The 19,837-nt window shown below is 42.6% G+C and overlaps 1 protein-coding gene across 5 annotated transcripts in view; it reads right to left on the bottom strand.

The window, feature by feature from the left end:
- URGCP (upregulator of cell proliferation) overlaps positions 1 to 19,837 on the bottom strand; it is a 92,521-nt gene that overhangs the window by 23,596 nt on the left and 49,088 nt on the right. The window contains exon 1 of one of the 5 annotated variants that reach the window (XM_067745701.1): positions 8,986 to 9,498. The exons of the other annotated variants lie outside the window; for them this stretch is intronic. Coding sequence (XP_067601802.1) covers positions 8,986 to 8,999 — 14 coding nt within the window. The 5' untranslated portion in view covers positions 9,000 to 9,498. Of the gene's footprint in view, positions 1 to 8,985; positions 9,499 to 19,837 lie in introns of those variants that run through there. 5 annotated transcript variants of the gene reach the window in all.

The following is a 19,837-nucleotide window of genomic DNA, read 5'->3' as shown; positions in this document are numbered from 1 at the left end:
ATTAGTAATAAACTTTTTCAAACCCTCCTGGTGGGTTGAACTGTGTTTCCCCATAACATATGTTCAGGTCCTAACTCCCTACTATGAATGGGACCTTATTTGGAATAAGGTCTTTGCAGATCTAATTAGTTAAATTAAGATCATGTCATACAGGGGTAGGGTGAGCCCCTAATGCAATGAATGGTATTCTTATAAGAGGAAAATTTGGATACACAGGGAGAAGAACATGTGACGATGGAAGTGGAGATTGGAATGATGCATCTACAATCGAAGGAACACTGAGGATTGCTGGCAGCCACCAAAAGGGTAGGAGAGAGGCTTGGGATAGACTCTCCCCCAGAGCCTCGAAAAGGAACCAACTCTGCTGACACCTTAGTTTCAGACACCTGGCATCCAGAACTGTGAAAAAAAGATTTCTGTTTTCTTTAAGCCTCCCAGTTTGTGGTCCTTTGTTATAGCATCCCTACCAAATGAAGACAATGTATGTGTGGCTCTTGACAGCTGTATTAGTTTCTGCCTCTCTTGACATGGGTTCTCCCCTGTATGTGTCCACATATCACTCTTTTTGAAAATATTATTTATTTTTTTGGCTGCTTTGGGTCTTCGTTGTGGCACGCGGGATCTTCGTTGCGGCATGCGGGATCTTTTTGTTGTGGCGTGCAGGCTCTTTGTTGCGGCGTGTGAGCTTCTCTCTAGTTGTGGCTCATGGGCTTCAGAGCATGTGGGCTCTGTAGTTTGTGGCACATGGGCTCTCTAGTTGAGGCACATGGGCTCAGTAGTTGTGGCACGCAGGCTTAGCTGCCCCGCGGGATGTGGGATCTCAGTTCCCCGACCAGGGATTGAGCGCACGTCCCCTGAATTGGAAGGCAGATTCTTTACCACTGGACCACCAGGGAAGTCCCATGTCTGTGTCTCTTCTCTGCCTCTTTTAAGGGCACTAGTCACTAGATTTGGGCCCACCCTAACCCAGTGCAAGTGCAACCTTATATTAAGTAATCACGTCTGCAAAGAACCTATTTCCAAAAAAGATCACATTCACAAGTACTAGGGGTTAGGACTTCAACATATGTTTTGGAGGGAACACAATTCATCCACAATATCGAAGCCAAAACTAGGGGCCATCCCACCTCTGCAAGGTGACCACATGCTTTGAAAAGTTTAAAACTCACTGTGCAGCAGTGGGGACTGGCTAAGAAAACATACATGAAAAGTTTCCATCAAACAGCACATGGGGACAAGTAGATGTCAGTTATTATATCGTAGGTAATAGACAAGCACCGTGAAGCCCGGCATTTAGTCCCTGAAATGTGCTGGCACATGCAGGGAGCGTGGCAGAGGGACCCACTGCAGTCCTGCTTTTATGCACCTAGAATTTCCTGAAGGCAGGAGAGGCAGCACACTGGGAAAGGACACACCCCTCACATGTCAGGCAAAGGTGTCCTGCCTACTGCTGTTACCCCTCCAGCAGGATCCTGGGGCAATAATCATTGCCACACCCCAACCTAAGAGTGTTGCAAGGAGAGAATCAGTGTAATGAGCAACAGGTCTTGGTCCCAGGTTCGTGCCATGTAGGTTCACCATACAAGAGGAAACAGCTCTAAAATGCTGCTCCAGTCCTCCAGGAGTTTATACTAGGGTTAGGCTGGAGAGATACTATGAACACTCATTACATGAACTCTACAAAATACAGGTATGTTAATCTTTAAAACAAAGCTGGCCACCCCTGTCCTGCACACCTAATCAGGTTGCTATAGGGACCCAGAGAGACTTACACATGTGAAGCAAGTTTATATAAGGCAGTGTTCTCTTGGATTTATCCACACATTTATTTCCCGCTAGGAACTTTTCTAGGAGTTTGGGATATATCGGCGAAGGACATAAATGTCTCTGCTCTTAGCTTACATTCAGTGAGCAGGGGGGAACTGACAAGAAACAATTTTTGAAAGTTTTAAATAGAAGATACAGTGGGAGGCATTAAGTGTTCTGGAAGAAAGAAAGAAAGTGTAGACTAGGATCAGGGTACCGGGCATGTGGTGAATGGGGGCACAGACTGCTGTAATTAGGTCAGGGTGGGCCTCCCGGAGAAGGGGACATGCAAGGGCAGGCTTGGTAGGAGAGGAGGGCGTAAGCCACACGGCCCCCTGGGGAGAGCGTTCCAGGTGCCATGCAGGCCAGGAGGGGCTCAGGGATCGGGGGGGAGGCCGGTGCAGCTGTTATGGAGTGAGCGGGACGCAGGCGGTAGAAGAGGCCTGGTAAGACCGAACTTTCTGGCTTTTATTCTGGAGAATGGGCTGCATGCAAGTCGACATGCCTGTTTGATGTTAGAACAGATTAGAGGTGACAAAGATCAGACCTGGGTAGTGGCACCAGAGGCGACAACACAGGGCTGGGCTCTGAAAGTCTCTGTGAAGGACTGGACAGAGTGTGTGAGAAAGACAGTCCAGGAAACCTCCAAATGCTCAGGTTCAGTAGAGCTGCCACTGTCTCGAACGGGAAGTCTGTGGATGCGCATGACGGGACCCCGAGCAAGCTAGTGCTCGTGTTGTGGCCCAAGACCCGTGGACGGCCTCCGTGGAGATGCTGAGCGGCACAGGGGCCGCAAAGGGCTGGGGCCGCTTAGGGAAGGCAGCGCTCCACAATGTATCCAAAAGACCACTGTTGGCTCCCTTCCTTCAGACACACAGTCTGCCCACAACAAAGGCAGAAGCACCTTGCTATATTTATCCATGATAACAGAAAGAAATGGTGATGTGGAAGAACTAAGAGATCAACTGGAAAACTGCTGTGAGCAATGAGAGAATTCAGTAAGCTGGGGACATACAAAACATTTTTTTTAAAAACCCAATTGCCTTCTTATATACAAACAAGTTTAGCGATGTGAAAGGAAGATTCCCATTTAGAGTAACAACAAGAAAAAATTTAAGAATACACATATAAATGTGCAACATCTATATGAAAAGAATTTCTAAATACTAAAGAATATAAAAGACTCGGACAAAGCCATATCCTTTGGGGAAAGAAAGGCTCACTATAATTTTAAAGTCGATTCTCCCTAAATTAACCAATAAGTGAATTTAGGTTTGAAAACAGGGGAGCTGATTCTATTCAGAAATATTTGTGCAATAATAATCAGGAAAATTCTGAAAAAGACCAGGAATGAAGGCGGACAAAACCTGCGAGACAGCAAAACATAGTACAAGCCACAGTACGTTAAGGCTGTAGCACTGGTTCATGAATAGACAGAGCTCAGTAAGAGAAGAGCCCAGAAACAGGCCCAAATACAGGTGGGAATTTTGTCCCTGATCCAGGCAGCTCTAAGCATCTGGTGATTATTCAATTACAACAACATGGAAAAAATAAAGGTAAATCCCTACTACTCCTTTCACCAAAATGAAAACGACCTGGATCTAAGAGGTAAATTAGAAAATGAAACCAAAAATGCACTGAAAGAAATATTAAAGACTTAAAACAAAGATCTCAGAGCAGGGAAGGCTTCATACAGTCAAAAGGTAAATAACAAAGGAGAAGCATTTGTAACACAAACAATGAAAGTCAGTTTTCTCAATGTACAAAGATCTACAAATCCATGAGAAGGAACCAAGAATCTAAACAGAAACAAAGTAACAAAAGACATCTCCAAAAGGCATTCTGGGTTTAAAACAGAACAAGGAGGAGGACACCAATCCACACTGTGCCCTGCCTCCCGGGAGGATGCTTCTCTAAGGAGGATGCCAGTTTCTCGGACAGGAACAGGGGGCAAGGTGCCTGAGATTTCATTTATGTTCCTTTTATACCTTTTGAACTTTTTACCATATGCATATATTACTTGTTTTTAAAAGTAAGGCAACTAACAATTTTATAAAAAGTTACAACGCGGAGAATCTGGGACAGAACCACCACTTCTGAACTACATGCAGGTGGTCTCGCTCAGAATATATAGCCTCCCGGAGGGAATTCTTCTTTAAAAGAAAGAGCGCGTCTAAGTTATTCCATATTCAGCCATATTTCGTAAAAGCATAATTGAAAGGACAACCACTCTGCTAATACAGACAAACCAAGTGAACACATTCTTACTCCAGTTTCATCCCGAGCGTGCCGGAGACACAGTGCATGTGCTTTGAGATCAGAACCAAGTACTGAGTCCAACATTTTTGTTGTGCCTCAGTAACCAAATTTAAACCGACTATTCATAATGGGGTCATTTTGCATCAAGTTCTAACTTAAACTGCTTGGGTGGACCTCGATTTCCTCACCCATACAATACGGATAATAACAGTACTTACTATAGCGTTGTCGCGAAGATTCAATAACATATTATAAGCAAAAGCACTTAGAACAGGGCCTAACAATACACTCTTTGGAAGTAGGCAGGATCTAAATTTAAAAGAGCATTCCCTTGGACTGGAAAGCCCCTGCCAGGGGCTCCTGGTTGTGGATAAGAAGAGGCTCTCCTTGAGCTGGGGGCCAGGTTCGCCACACGGCACTCCATCTGATGAAGCAGTGGCACATCTGCCACCTACAAGGAGGTAAGTGGGCTTTGGTGAGCCGCTCTGCAGAGCCAGGGATGGTTCAGCTACAACACCCCTCCCAGTTCTCTCGTTTTCTCCAGTAGGGACACACTGGGGTGGTTGCTGGCTCACTGGGCAACCGCAGATCTACTGGGGAAGAGCAGAGTCTGCATCCCGCTGGCAAAGCCATGTGTGTTCTCTGGAAGCCACAGCAGCTCCTGAGCAGAGGCCAAGGGCTCCCGGCTGGACCTCACCCAGGAGCAGTTACATACCTTGCCCGACTTGCTCAGTGTCTCCTCCCCACTGTGTGATCTGTGGGCCTCTTCCTCCCCACCCCTGGCCTGGCTAGAGGACCCTTCCTCCACCCACTGTGAAGAGCTTGGAGCTCTTGTGGCCCATTTGGACCAGGCTAGGCTTCAGCGGGAAAGCTGAGCCCTTCCCAGAAGGGGAAGCCCAGGATCCTTTCCTTCCCCACAAAATGTTGGTGTTGGGAGAGAATCTTCCTGGACAAGGAAGACGAAAGGTTGAAGTTCAGTCCAGGGTACTTTGAAATGTCCAGTGGATGTTACTGGGAGTGCTTTCAGTTCCAGGGGAGATGAATCCTGAGGGAGTGGCCAGGAAGGCAGGTGAGGTGCTTGGTGGGGCTCCTTGCCTCCCATACTTTGACTCCAGGACAGGTCTCATTACATCACTCCTGGCCCAGTGCAGAGACTACTTAAGTGCTACAATGACCACATTTTCTGAAACAAAAACCTGAAGGTAAGAGTTTACTTAAGGATATGGATGGTTAGAATTCGATGTTCGCAACCGGATCAAAGAAATGAGGACTGACTATTTCTGAAGGAATATAGGAGTCAGGGAGGAAGTTTCTATCTTTGAACATGGGGTGAATAAAGATGCCATTAGCTTCCTATTTCTTGACTCAATAATTCCACCAGACAGGCAAAACTTTTAAAGTCCGATGTCATCACATGTTGGGAGGTGGAGAGAGCCCTTAAAATGTGGTGGTGGAAGGGGAAGGTGGTACGATCATTCATAAGCACACTTTGGTAGTATGAGCTAAAAAAATGGGCTGGCCCTCTGACCACAGTTCTTTGTATCTACTTCAGAAAACCACTTGCGCGTGTCCAGAGGGAGACACCAAGTGCGCAGCATTATCTTACAAAGAAAACTGAAAACATTCTTAACTAAATAACATAACCATGACCCAGAATATTATATAAATGTCAAGTTTTAGGTAGATCTGTTCTTTGTCCTCACGTGAAAAGCATTTCAAAGCATATTGCTGGGTGAATAAAGCCTGCTGCAGAACAGTATGAGTCCATTTATGTAAAAAAGGCGCAAATAAGTGTTTAAGGTGGCAAATTTTACGTTATGTGTAAAATAATAAATTTAAAAATCTGGGGGAGGGGCTTCCCTGGTGGCACAGTGATTGAGAGTCCACCTGCCGACGCAGGGGACATGGGTTCGTGCCCCGGTCCGGGAGGATCCCACATGCCGCGGAGCGGCTGGGCCCGTGAGCCATGGCCGCTGAGCCTGCGCGTCCAGAGCCTGTGCTCCGCAGCGGGAGAGGCCACAACAGTGAGAGGCCCGCGTACCGCAAAAAAAAAAAAAAATCTGGGGGAAAAACAGAGCAAAGAACAAATATAACATGTAAATGCAATAGAAAATGTCTGTCGAGATACCTGCCTAACTAAGATAGGCAGGGAGGTTGGGGGGTAGTGGGGGGGACTCTAGTTGTATCTGTAAGGATGTCTCTCTGATAAAAATAATGGCCTAATTTAAAAGACCCGAAAATGTTTCAAGTGGTGGTCTACAGAAAGTCAGACTACACTTGATTTTTATTCTCTGTTTTATACTTTTTTTGTTTTTCAAATTATCTACCATTAACAATCTGAAAAATATATATATTTTGCACAGTTAACTAGGTTTGCTATCTCTCTAGGTGGGTATGGATGGATGACTGTAAACTTGCTATGGCTAGGAGGCCCTTTGAGGCAGGCTGCAAATGATGAAGACTATAGACCTTGGTCCCCGGAAAATGCACACAGACCCCAATGCTGCATACGGCTTCAGGGAATGCAGGACCCTGGAAGCCCACCCAATCGTGTACCCCAGGTTAAGAACCTCTGATTTGGACATTTAAAGCTGCAGAAATGGATGCAATCATGCAGAGAACGTGTGCTAGGTAGGAATTAGCAGAGATGGGCTACGGAACCCAAGGAAACCCCAAGAATGAAGAAGCAGGCAGAGTAAAGAAGAGATGGGGGCCATAAGGAGTGGAGGCCCGCAGAAGAGGGTAGACAGTAGCAGGCTGAGAGCGGTAGCAGGCTGATGAGCTCCATCTCCCCTGTCCCCTCCACCTCTTCCATACTGCTGTCACATGGATTCCCCAAGAGCCTGATGACAAATATCCTTCAGTGAACAGTGGGCAGTAAGCCCACAAAAGGAGGCCAGGTCCTGTAGTCTGGCCCTGCCTCCATCTTTGGCCTTGTCTCTCCTTAATTCCAAACACACTGGGCTGTGAGTCATCTCAAATATATCTTTTCCTTTGATGCCTTCATTCTTGTCCTTTTCTTTTCCATAAGGCCTAGCACATTGGTAAGCTCCTCAAAAACTGTCAGAATTTCTTCTTTCCTTCCCAACTCTCTTACGGAAATTGTCACTTAGAAAAGAACACCAGATTTGGAGGCTCCTCCGTTAACAGTCCAGCACAAATCACGGCTCCCCTCCCATCCCTGCCCTGAATCTCTGGACTTATTCCTGCGGCACCTAGTCTTCTAGGCTGAATGTCTGCTGACTTGGAGAGGCCAAAGAAGCTTAGGAAACCAAGTCTCCCTGGCTAGACTCTGGTCTACCAGCAAAGCCTGTGGACATATGGAGACAAAGACTGTCCCCAAATTTGTATATACCATAATAAGTACATAGTTCGTTCCATGAAACGACATAAAGTATACTAAAAACGCTGTGACCTCAGCTTTGCAATGGGTACCCCTCAGAAATAAGTACCAACTGCAGACTCATGAGATCCCTCAAAAATAGTCAGGACTGCAAATATCAAATCTGCACTTACATGACCTTCCACAGAGACACAGTTTAGGGACTACTGGCCCACAGAAGGGCACACCAGCCGAGCATTAAGTCCGCCTCTGACTTAATGTAGTGGGCTGGGGTGCCCAATGCACCATCACTTTTTAAAGGCTTCACGGCAGCCCCACACAGGCTCAGCCACCCACTACTGCCTCCGATGCGCCCTGCCTCATCCTTTCCTGACACGAGGGCCAGGAACCCAGTGGGACCTTGAACCTCTGGGTGACAGCCTGGCCTTCTGAGGGATGAGCTGTTTATTCTAATTACAAGCTCAAAGTACTGCGTACTTCTGACTGCTCCTCCCTAAACCTAGAAAGACAGCAGGTAGATGGGAAATGCCCATGACTTGGCTGGAGTCAAAACCCAGCTTGCTCCATCAAGGCCCACTGCACTGAGCCAGTTCACTCCAGTGAACTTCCCTTACCTGTAAGGGGCCTGATATCCATCTTCTCTGCCTCTCAGCCCACCATTCCCCCGACCCCACCCCGTGCACCAGTAAAAGCCCTCTGTGATGTGCAAGGATGTGCAGCGAATTGCTACCATAACCACTAGGTCTGAGACACACTGAATGGTGGACAGCAGTCAAATGAAGCCTGTTACCAACTAAAGCAATGACCTTGAGACTAATTTTCCTCCTCTGTGAAACGTAGCTGTTGCATTAACTCTTGTCATTCCCAGCTTTCACGACTAAATTACCAAAACAAAAAGTAATCATAATGAATTGCTGAGGTTTTATTTTGCAAAAAAAAATTTTTTTTTAAATTACAAACTCAGTAGGTCACCATCATTTCCTAAAAGAAAGAACATTTTCACACCAAGACAGTGGAATGGAGGTGATGTCAGAACAGGGGCAGCCACTGTACCCGGGCCCGCGGCCCAGCCCAAGCTAGAGGCCCGGACCAGGCCGAGGCAGGGTCTGCCCCGGCCCCTGCTCCGGACGTTCGGGGACATCCAGGCTGCATCCCGACGGCGGTGAGAACCCAGCATCAACTCCAACGCGAGCAAGCGGAGAAAACAGATGCGGAAGGCAGGGCGGCAGACGCCGGGCGAGCACCAGACGCCGCGGCTCCAGGCCGGGGGCGCCGCTGGGAGGTGGGGGGCTGCCGCTCCCGCACGCCCTCCCGCTCCGCCCGCCCCCCACCAACGGCCTCCGCGCCCCGGGCCCCGGAGCCCGCCCCCGGAGCCGAGATCCTCAGCCTGCGCCCCCAGCCCGCCCCCGCCCGGGCCGCCTCCGCCCGAGGTCGGCGGGAGAGGGCCGCGGGGCCTGGCGGGCGAGCGAGCGGGCGGGGGTCCGGGGCCGCAGGCCGGGGAAGGCCGCCAGCGGCGGCCCGCAGCCCCCACCCCGCAACCCCCCCCACCCCGGCGCGGCCGCGAGCGCCGCACTCACCCGGGCGACGCCATGAGCGCGGCGAGGTCTCGGCGCTGCCGCCGCCTCCGCTTCCTCCGAGCTGAGCGACTCCGCCGGGGAGGGGCCTCGCACCGGCCGCCGGCCGCCCGCCCGGGCAGCTCCAGGCGGCGGGGGCGCGGGGAGGGCCCCGGGTCAGCCGGAGACGGGTGTGAGTGGGCCCGGAGCCGGAGGAGAGTGAGGCCGGGTATCGGCTCCGAGCGTGCGGGGCGGTGGAGACTCGGGGAGGGGGCCCGGGGTCGGCCTGGAGCGGCCTGGGGGCGGCGGGGGCGCGGGCGGCACGGGGCTGGCACCGGGGACGGGGGCGGTCCGCGACCCGCAGCCCGGACCCGCCCACCTGCCCAGGTGCCCAGGTGCCCGCAGGCCGGGACTCGCCGGGAGGCGCCTTCGGTGCCGCACCAGCGGAGAAACTGCCCCGGGGCCACGAAGCAGCTGCAGGACCCAGGTGAAGTCACCACCTCCCTGCGGTATGAGTTTGATTTCCTTAAGAAAAGCCTTTTCTTTAGCTCTGGAGGACGAGGCGTTATTATTAGTAAGCAAAACGATAACTTTGCTTTATCTTACTTGGTGTGCTGCCTTGCCCGCGTTGCTGGCCTCTCAGAGCCGGTTACACATTGTAAAAGGTGTGTCAGATCACACTGTGAAGCCCTAAGGACTGTGGAGGCACTTTTTATTATCCTTTACATTATACTATTTACCAATAATAATGAGTCTGTAATTCCTGCGGTGGGTTTCACAGCATCAGCGATGGGTACTTGAGCCTCAGTTCCTGTCTCGGCAAAATGAGTTTCCAGAGATAAGTGAGCTCTTGTAAGTAAAAACACTTAAAAAGCTCTGGATAATGAAAACCACTGTTGATCACATTTCTGTGTTATATTAAATATTATTAATAATCATTATTATTTTTACTACTAATAAGAACAAGAGACAGTAAAGCTGTGACTGAAAGCCTTGGCTCTGGAGCCAGACTACCTGGGTTGAAATCTGAACTCTTACCAATTACCAGCTCTGGAAGCTCAGGCAAGATAGAAGCTTCCCAGGGCTGTAGTTTCCTCAGTTGAAAAATGAGGATAATAGGTCCCTTCCTCTCTCTGAGGACTGAATGAGTTAATATTTGTAGAGTGATTAATACATTGCCTGGTAAATGGCCTCTTAACCTCCTGGGAATCCATCACATCCTTCTTTCCTTCGGTAAAATGGAATCTCAGAATTGCCGCCTTGAGTTCAGAAGATAATGCTCTGTAAATGTGAGCTGATAAGTAAAGCCACGGGGGTTTGTGAGACCCAAAGTAGGTATAAATCTAAGAGGACCAGGGTTAAGGAAGAGTTTGGGGAGTGGGCAACTGCTAAAAGGCCTGATTCAAGGCAGTAATGACTGCCATTGGAGTGGGGGAGGTCAGATACTTTTTAAAAATAAGCTGTTGGTTTTAAAACATGTTTTGAAATAATGAATAGTGTTAATTCAATGAAATTATTCTTCCTCAATATGAGTTTTACTAGGTATGTAGCATTTCACTGCATGGTGGACCATCATATGTTTTAACCAACCCCTATTATTAGACAAAATTTTGCTGCCAGTGTTTCATTATTATAAAGAATGTGGACAGTAAATATTCTTATAGCCAAAACTCCCCATATACATCCATGAGTATTTCCTTAAGCTGAGTTCCCAGGAGTCAGATGATACTAGTATTTTAAGTCTTTTCAGATACATATATAATCTCTGTATGTGTTTGTATACTTATACACACATACACAAACACATATATACTAATATACATATACTTATATATATACATACATGTATACGTATACACACACGTATATATACACACACATAGAGACTGCTGTCCCAGCACGGTCACCAACACTGATGATAGTGCCAGTTTGCCAAAAGTCTCAATAAATTTCACAGTTTCTTTATCACTGCAAATTTGATAGGTTAAAAAACAGTATTTTGGCAAAATGGCAGACTAGGAAGTTCCAAGCTCACCTTTTCCCACGGAAACATGAAGAAAACAACCAGAAGCTGTCTGAACTCATTTTGTAGTGTCTCTAAAAAAGTTAAAGGTTTACAGCAACCAAGCAAACATTCAAGCAAGAAAAAGCCATCCTATAAATGACAGCAAAGTTTTGTGGCATTTTCACTTGCCATTGCCCCACTCCTTCCCCAGTGTGGCAGTGGTCTTGTTCTTGAGAAGGTAGCATCCTGTTTCCCAGTCCCCACATTCCTGTCACCTTGAACTGGAGGGAGCAGAGCAGACCTTATTTGTATACTACCTGGCCTGTAAGAAATGGTAAAGGTAGTCCTTCAGTTTGAAAGGAAAGGATGCTAGACAGTAACTCACAGCAGTATGAAGATGGAAAGATCTGACAAAGAAATACATGGGCAATATAAAAGGCAGCGTTACTTTAATTTTGGTAGCAACTCCACTTTTTTATTTCCAACAGGACCGAAAGGACAAATGCACTAAAATACTTATAAGTTATAAATCTATATTATTGGACACACAACGTATAAAGGTATAATTTGTGACATTAATAACATGAAGGGGAAACAGAAATGTATAGGAGTAGTAGAGTAAAACATGTCATTACAAAAAAAATCAGGTGAACACAAAAGAAGGCAGTAATAGAGACAAATACTGTAAGACTTTTTTATTAAGTAGCAAAGTGACAGTAGTAAGTTCCTCCTTAAGGGTAGTTACTTTAAACGTAAATAGATTAAACTGTCTGATCAAAAGGCAGAGATAGGCAGAATGGATTAGAAAAATGATCCAAATATATACAGTCTATAAGAGACTCACTTTAGCTCTAAAGACAGAAGATTGAAAGTGAAAGGATGGAAACATATTCCCTGTAAATATTAACCAAAAGAAAGCTGGGTAGGCTATACTAATTCAGACAAAATAGACTTCAGTTTAAAAACTTACAAGAGATAAAGAAAGACATTATATATTAAACAAAAGTTAATCCAACAAGACAATTATAAACATGTATGTACCAAAAAGAGCCCCCAAATATAATGAAGCAAACATTCACAGAATTGAAGGGAAAAATCATTCCACAAAAATAGTTGAATACTTCAATAATCATTTTCAATAGTAGATAGGAGAACCAGACAAAAGATCAATAAGAAAATAGAGAACCTAAACAATACTACAAGTCAATTGTACCTAACAGATGTCAACTGAAAAAAATGCACATCCTAAAAGCTGACAATTGTGTTCTATTAGGACTTTCTGAGGACTTAAGCCCAGAAGACAGCCTCTCAGATAGCTCTGAGGGGCTGCTCTGAAAGGGTAAGGGAGGAACCAGGATACATAGAAGTTTTGCAACAAAAACCAGGTAGTTGGAACATCAAAAGATTACTGTTAATTAAAGAAAATCCAGACATCTCAAGTTAATGAATTTAGCACTTTTCTGTGTACGGCAAGATGCAAAACTACGAACTCATTGAAATCATTCCTTTGACATTCACCTTAACTATCTAAGGCCAGTATCCTGTTTTTAACGATCCTGAATTTCCTCGGGGTACACAGTCTGGGACGGCTGCAGGGGCTGATGGCTTGGTGGCTGCAACATACTTTGTTTACTGTTATGGCAGTCCACACAGACATATACAGAACACTCCACTCAATAACAGTAGAGTACACATTCTTCTCAAGTGCACATGGTACATTGTTTGGAATAGACCATACATTAGGCCACAAAACAAGTCTTAATAAATTTTAAGAGACTTAAATCATCTTTAAAGATCTTTAAAGATACTACAAAGTTACTTTTCTGATCACAGTGGAATGAAACTAGATACCAAAAAAGAAGGAAAACCGGAAAATTCACAAATATGTGGAAATTAACACACTCTTAAAAATCCAATGGATTAAAGAATAAATCATAAGGGAAATTACAAAATACCTTGCTAAAAATAAAACCACAATATATCAAAGCTTATGTGATGCAGCAAAGTCAAGGCTAAGAGAGAATTTTATACCTGTAAACATCTATGTTAAAGAAGAAGAAAGATCTCAAATTAATAACCTAACTCTATGTCTTAAGGAACAACAGCAACAACAACAAAATGAAGGCAAACCAAACTCAAAGCTAGCAAAATGAAGGAAACATTAAAGTTTAGAGCAGAGAAAAAATACACTAGAGGATAAACAATAGAGAAAAATCAATGAAGTAAAAAGTTGATTCTTCGAAAAGATCAGCAAAATTAACAAATCTTTCGCTCAACTCACTAAGAAAAAAGGAGGGAAGACTCAAATTACTAAAATCGGAAATAAATGTGAGGACATTACTACTGATTTTACAGAAACAAAAATAATTTTAAGAGAACATTATAACAGGTGTACACCAACCAACTGGATAACCTAAATGAAAAAAAATAATTTCCTGGAAACACACTATCAACTATAACTCAATAATGAAGAAAGAAAAAATCTGAATGAATCTACAACAAGTAATGACTTTGAGTTGGTAGTCAAGAAACCTCCCAACAAAGAAAACTGTGGACCAGGTGGCTTCACTGGTGTATTTCACCAAATATTTAAAGAAGAACTAAGTCAAATACTTCTCTAACTCTTCCAAAATGTTAAAGAGCACCTCTGATTTCATGAGGTCAATATTACCCTGATACCAAAGCCTGACAAAGAAACTATAAGAAAACTACAGATCAATATCCCTTATGAATATTGATACAAAAATCCTCAACAAAATACTAGCAAACAGAACACAGAAACATAGAAAAGGATTATACATCATAACCAAGTGGATTTATTCCTGGAATGCAAGGATGCTTCAACACATGAAAATCTATCAATGTAATATATCACATTAATATGATGAGGGAAAAAACACCACATGATCATCTCAATTCATGCAGAAAAAAAAAACATTTGACAAAATTCGACAATCTTTCACAACATAATACACTAAAACTAGGAATAGAAGGAAACTTCTTCAGTATGATAAAGGTCATATATGAAAAACCCAGAACAATGATGAAAGCCTAAAAGTTTTTCCCTAAAATCAGAAACAAACAAACAACAACAACCAAAAAAAAGAATGCTCTCTTTTGCCACTTCTGTTCAACATAGTGCTATAAGTCCTAGAAAGAGCAATTAAGCAATAAGAAGGGGGAAAAAAGGCATCCAAATCAGAAAAGAAGAAGTAAAATTATCTCTGTTTGCAGATGACATGATCTTCTATGTAGAACATCCTAAAGACTCCACCCAAAACTGTTAGAACCAATATATGAATTCAGTAAATTTGCAGGATACGAAAGGCAACATAAAAATCAGTTGCATTTCAATACACAAATAAAAACCTATCCAAAAAGGAAAGTAAAAAAAAAAAATCTCATTTATGATAGCATCAAAAAGAATAAAATACTTAGGAATAAGCTTAATCAAGGAGGTGAAAGACTTGCACACTAAAAACTATAAAACATTGATGAAAGAAATTAAAGAAGACACAAATAAATGGAAGGACATCCCATGTTCATGGATTGAAAGAATATGGTTAAAATATCCATACTACCCAAAGTGATCTATAGTTTTAATACAATCCCTATCAAAATCCCAATGGCATTCTTTACAGAAATAGAAAAAATAATCCTAGAATTCACTTGGAACCATAAAAGACCCTGTATGTCCAAAGCAATTTTACACAAGAAGCACAAAGCGGGAGGCATTACACTTCCTGATTTGAAAATATATTACAAAGCTATGGTACTGGCAATAAAACAATGGAACATAGTAGAGAGCTCAGAAATAAGTCCACACATCTACAGTCAACTGATCTTCGAGAAGTGTATCAAGAATACTGGGAATTCCCTGGCAGTCCAGTGGTTAGGACTCTGTGCTCTCACTGCCGAGGGTCAAGTTTCAATCCCTGGTTGGGGAACTAAGATCCCACAAGCCAGGTGGTGCAGCCAAAAGATAAATAAATAAATAATACAAAATTGGGAAAGGATAGTTTCTTCAATAAACAGTGATGGGAAAACTGGATATACACATGCAAAAGAATGAAGTTAGATCATTGTCTCACACCATATAGAAAAATCAACTCAAAATGCATTGAAGAAATAAACATGAAACCTTTATACATAAAACTCTTAGAAGAAAACATGAAAAAAGCAAAATATTGGACTTTGTGATGATTTATTGGATATGACATCAAGACCTCAGGCAACAAAAGCAAAAATAGACAAGCGGAATTATATCAAACTAAAAAGCTACTGCACAGCAAAAGAAATAAAATGTAAAGGGAAACTATGGAATGGAAGAAATATTTGCAAAAGACATATCTGATAAGAGGTTAATACCCAAAATATAGAAGGAACCGTTAAAAATTGGGCAAAGAACCTGAATAGACGTTTCCCAGAAGACAAACAAATGTCTTCCATTATACAAACAGGCATATGAGAAGGTGTTTATCAGGGAAATGCAAATAAATTAAAAAATGAGATATCACTTCACACCTGTTAGAATGGCTATTACCAAAAAAAATTAAAAATAAAAATAAAAGATAACAAGGATGGTGAGGATGTTGGTGAGGATGTTGAGAAATGGGATGCCTTGTACACTGTGGCTGGGTATGTAAATTTTTACAGCCACCATGGAAAACCTATGGAGGTTCTTCAAAAAGCTAAACATAGAAATACCTTATGATCCAGTAATCCCACTTCTGGGTATATCTCCAAAAGTATTGAAGTGAGAGTCTCAAAGAGATATCTGAACTCCCATATTCATTACAACATTATTCACAATAATCAGGATATAGACACAGCCTAAATGACTGTCAATAGATGAATGGGCAAAGAAAATGTGGTATATAAATACAGAATATTAGCCTTTAAAAAGCAGCAAATCCTGCCATTTAGAACAACCTGGATGTAACTGGAGGACGTTATGCTAAGTGAAATAACCAGACACAGAAAGACAAATCCTGGGACTTCCCTGGTGGTCCAGTGGTTAAGAACCCACCTTCTAACAGAGGGGAAGCAGGTTTGATCCCTGGTCAGGGAACTAAGATCCCACATGCCGCGGGGTCAACTAGGCCCATGCACTGCAACTACTGAGCCCGTGTACTCTGGACCCTGTGTGCCACAGCTACTGAGCCCATGCTCTCTAAAGCCCGCACACCACAACTAGAGAGAAGCCCATGCGCCAAAACAAAAGATCCAGCATGCCGCAACAAAGATCCCACGTGCTGCAACTAAGACATGACACAGCCACAAAAATAAAAAGACAAATATTACATTATCCTACTTTTATGAGGAATTTAATCAAATTCAGAACCAGAGCATAGAATATTGGTTACCAGGGGCTGATAAGAGGGAAAAACAAAGAGGGGTTGGTTAGTGAAAAGGCACAAAGTTTCAGTTACACAAAATGAGTAGGTTCTGGAGATCTGCTACACAACTTAAGGCCTAAGTTAACACTAATATACGGTATACTTAATCTGCAAAGAAAGTAGATCTTACGTTAAGTGCTCTTACCACAAAAGAAAAAAAATGTATGATAGGGCTTCCCTGGTGGTGCAGTGGTTGAGAGTCCGCCTGCCAATGCAGGGGACGCGGGTTCGTGCCCCGGTCCGGGAAGATCCCACATGCCGCGGAGCGGCTGGGCCCGTGAGCCATGGCCGCTGAGCCTGTGTGTCTGGAGCCTGTGCTCCGCAGTGGGAGAGGCCACAGCAGTGAGAGGCCCACGTATCGCAAAAAAAAAAAAAGTATGATAAATATATAAGTAAACAAATAAATAATAAAATTAATAAATGAATGGAGTGAGAGGAAACTTTAGGAGGTGATGCATAAGTTTATGGCCTTGATTGTGGTGATGATTTCACAGGTGTATACTTATCTCCAAGCTGATCAGGTTGTATACATCAGACATATATGGCATTTTTAAGTCAATCATACTCAATCAAGAGGTTAAGAAAAGGTCAGCTGCATTTCCATACACTAACAATGAGTAATAACTAAAAAGAAATTGAGAAACCAATTCTGTTTATGTTAGCATCAAAAAGAAAAAAATATTTAGAAACAAATTTATCCAAAAAGGCAAAACATGTGAACACTGAAAACAACAAAACAATATTGAAAAACATTAAAGAAAATATAAATGGAAAGACATCCCATTTTCACATTGGAATCTTAATATTAAGATGTCAGTACTAACAGCAATCTACAGATTCAATGAAATCCCTATGAAAATTCCAAGCATCTTCTACAGTAATAGAATAATCATTCCTAAACTTCATAAGGAATCTCAAGGAACACTGAATAATCAGAACCGTTTTAAAATAAAGTACAAAGTTGGAACTCACATATCCTGATTTGAAAACTAACTACAAATCTACAATGATCAAAACAGTGTAGTACTGGCATATAGGACAATGGAATAGAATAAAGAGTCCAGAAAATCTCAAATATATTGTCATATATATAACTGAAGTATATTTGATTTACAGTATTGTGTTAGTTTAAGGTGTACAGCAAAGTGATTCATTTATATATGTATATAATATTCATTTATATATATTATGTATTATATATATTTTTTCTGATTATTTTCCATTGTAGGTTACTACAAGATATTGAATATAGTACCCTGTGGTATGCAGTAAATCTTCGTTGCTTATCTATTCTCTGTAGAGTAGTTTGTATCTGTTAATCCCATACTCCTAATTTATCACTCCCCCCTTCCCCTTTGATAAATATCAGTTTGTATTCCTATGTCTGTGAGTCTCTTTCTGTTTTGTATATAGGTTCATTTGTATTATTTTTTATATTCCACATGTAACTGATAGCATACAATATTTGTCTTTTTCTGTGTGACTTACTTCACTAAGTATAATATTCTCTAGGTCCACTCATTTTGCTACAAATGGCAATATTTCATTATTCTTTATAGCTGAGTAATATTCCATTATATATATATATATATGTATCTATATCACATTTTCTTAAGCCAATTGTCTGTTGATGGGCACTTGGGTTGTTTCCATGTCTTGGCATGGGGTGCATGTATCTTTTTGAATTATAGTTTTTGTCTTTTCTGGGTATCTACCCAGGAGTGGGGCTGCTATATGATAGCTCTATATTTAGTTTTTTAAGGAACCTCCACTGTTCTTCATAGTGGCTGTACCAATTTACATTCCCACCAACAGTGTAGGAGGGTTCCCTTTTCTCCACATGCTCTCCAACAGTTGATATTTGTAGACTTTTTGATGATTGCCATTTTGACCTGAGTGAGGTGATAACCCATTGTGATTTCGATTTACATTTCTCTAATAATTAGCGATTGTGAGAATCTTTTCATGTTGCCCATCTGTATGTCTTCTTTGGAAAAATGTCTATTTAGGTCTTCTGCCATTTTTTTTATTGGGCTGTTTGGGTTTTTTTTTTTTTATATTTAGTTGTATGAGCTGTCTGTATATTTTGCATATTAATTCCTTGTTGCTTGCAACATTTGCAAATATTTCTCCCATTCTGTAGGTTGTCTTTTCATTTAGTTGATGTGCAAAAGCTTTTAAGTTTGATGTAGTCCAGTTCGTTTACTTTTGCTTTTATTTTTTTGCCTTGGGAGACTGATCTAAGAAAATATTGCTACAATTTATTTATGTTTGAGAATTTTATGCCTGTATTCTCTTCTAGAAATTTTATGGTATCATGTCTTGTACTTAGGTCTTTAAGCCATTTTGAGTTTATTTTTGTATATGCTGTGAGGGCGTGTTCTCATTTCATTGATTTACATGTAGCTGTCCAGCTTTCCCAACACCACTTGTTGAAGAGACTGTCTTTTCTCCGTTGTATATTCTTGCCTTTTTTGTCACAGATTAATTGACCATAGGTGTGTGGGTTTATCTCTGGGCTCTCTATTCTGCTCCATTGATCCATATATCCATTATTGTACCAATATCACACTGCTTTGATTACTAGAGCTGTGTAGTATAGTCTGAAGTCCAGAGGATTATGCCTCCGGCTTTATTCTCTTTCCTCAGGATTGCTTTGGCAACTCTGCGTCTTTTGTTGTTCCAAATAAATTTTAGGATTATTTGTTCTATTTCTGTGAAAAATATCATGGGTATTTTGATAGGGCTCACATTAAATCTGTAGATTGCTTTGGATAGTATGGCCATTTTAACAATATTAGTTCTTCCCATCCAAGAGCATGGGATATCTTTCCATTTCTTCGAATGGTCTTCATTTCCTTTATCAATGTTTTAGACTCTTCAGTGTATAGTTACTTCACTGCCTTGGTTAAGGCAGCGAAGTAACTTCCTCAGAGAGGCCTCGCCACCCCCTGCCCACTGTGGACCCACTGGTACATGTGAGGTGATGCTCTGTCCTTTCCCACAGCACTCACCACATCGGCAATGACTGGATCTCCACTTCTGCCTCCCCCACCAGGTGGTGAGCCCCCCGAGGGCCAGGCTGGCTGTCTTGTTGACAGTTGTGTCCCCAAAGGCAGTGAAGTAATGAGTAATAAGTATTTTATTTTTTTGGACATGATTTTAAGTGGGATTTTTTTTTTTTTTGGCTGTCTCTTTCTGACATTTCATTGTTAGTGTAAAGAAATGTAACGGATTTCTGCATATTAATCTTGCATCCTTCTACCTTGCTGAATTCATTTATTCTAATAATAGTTGTGTGGACACTTTAGGGTTCTCTATATGGAGTATCATGTACTCTGCAAATAGTGACAGTTTTACCTCTTCCCTTCCAAATTGTACTCATTTTATTTCTTTTTCTTGTCTGATTTCTGTGGCCAGGACTTGCAGTAGAAGTTGAATAGAAGTGGTGAGAGTTGGCATCCTTGTATTT

The sequence above is a fragment of the Pseudorca crassidens genome, chromosome 8, assembly GCF_039906515.1.
Source record: "Pseudorca crassidens isolate mPseCra1 chromosome 8, mPseCra1.hap1, whole genome shotgun sequence".
NCBI classification, from domain to species: domain Eukaryota; kingdom Metazoa; phylum Chordata; class Mammalia; order Artiodactyla; family Delphinidae; genus Pseudorca; species Pseudorca crassidens.
Note: the sequence above shows the minus strand (reverse complement) of the source record. Positions and strands in the feature narration are given on the sequence as shown.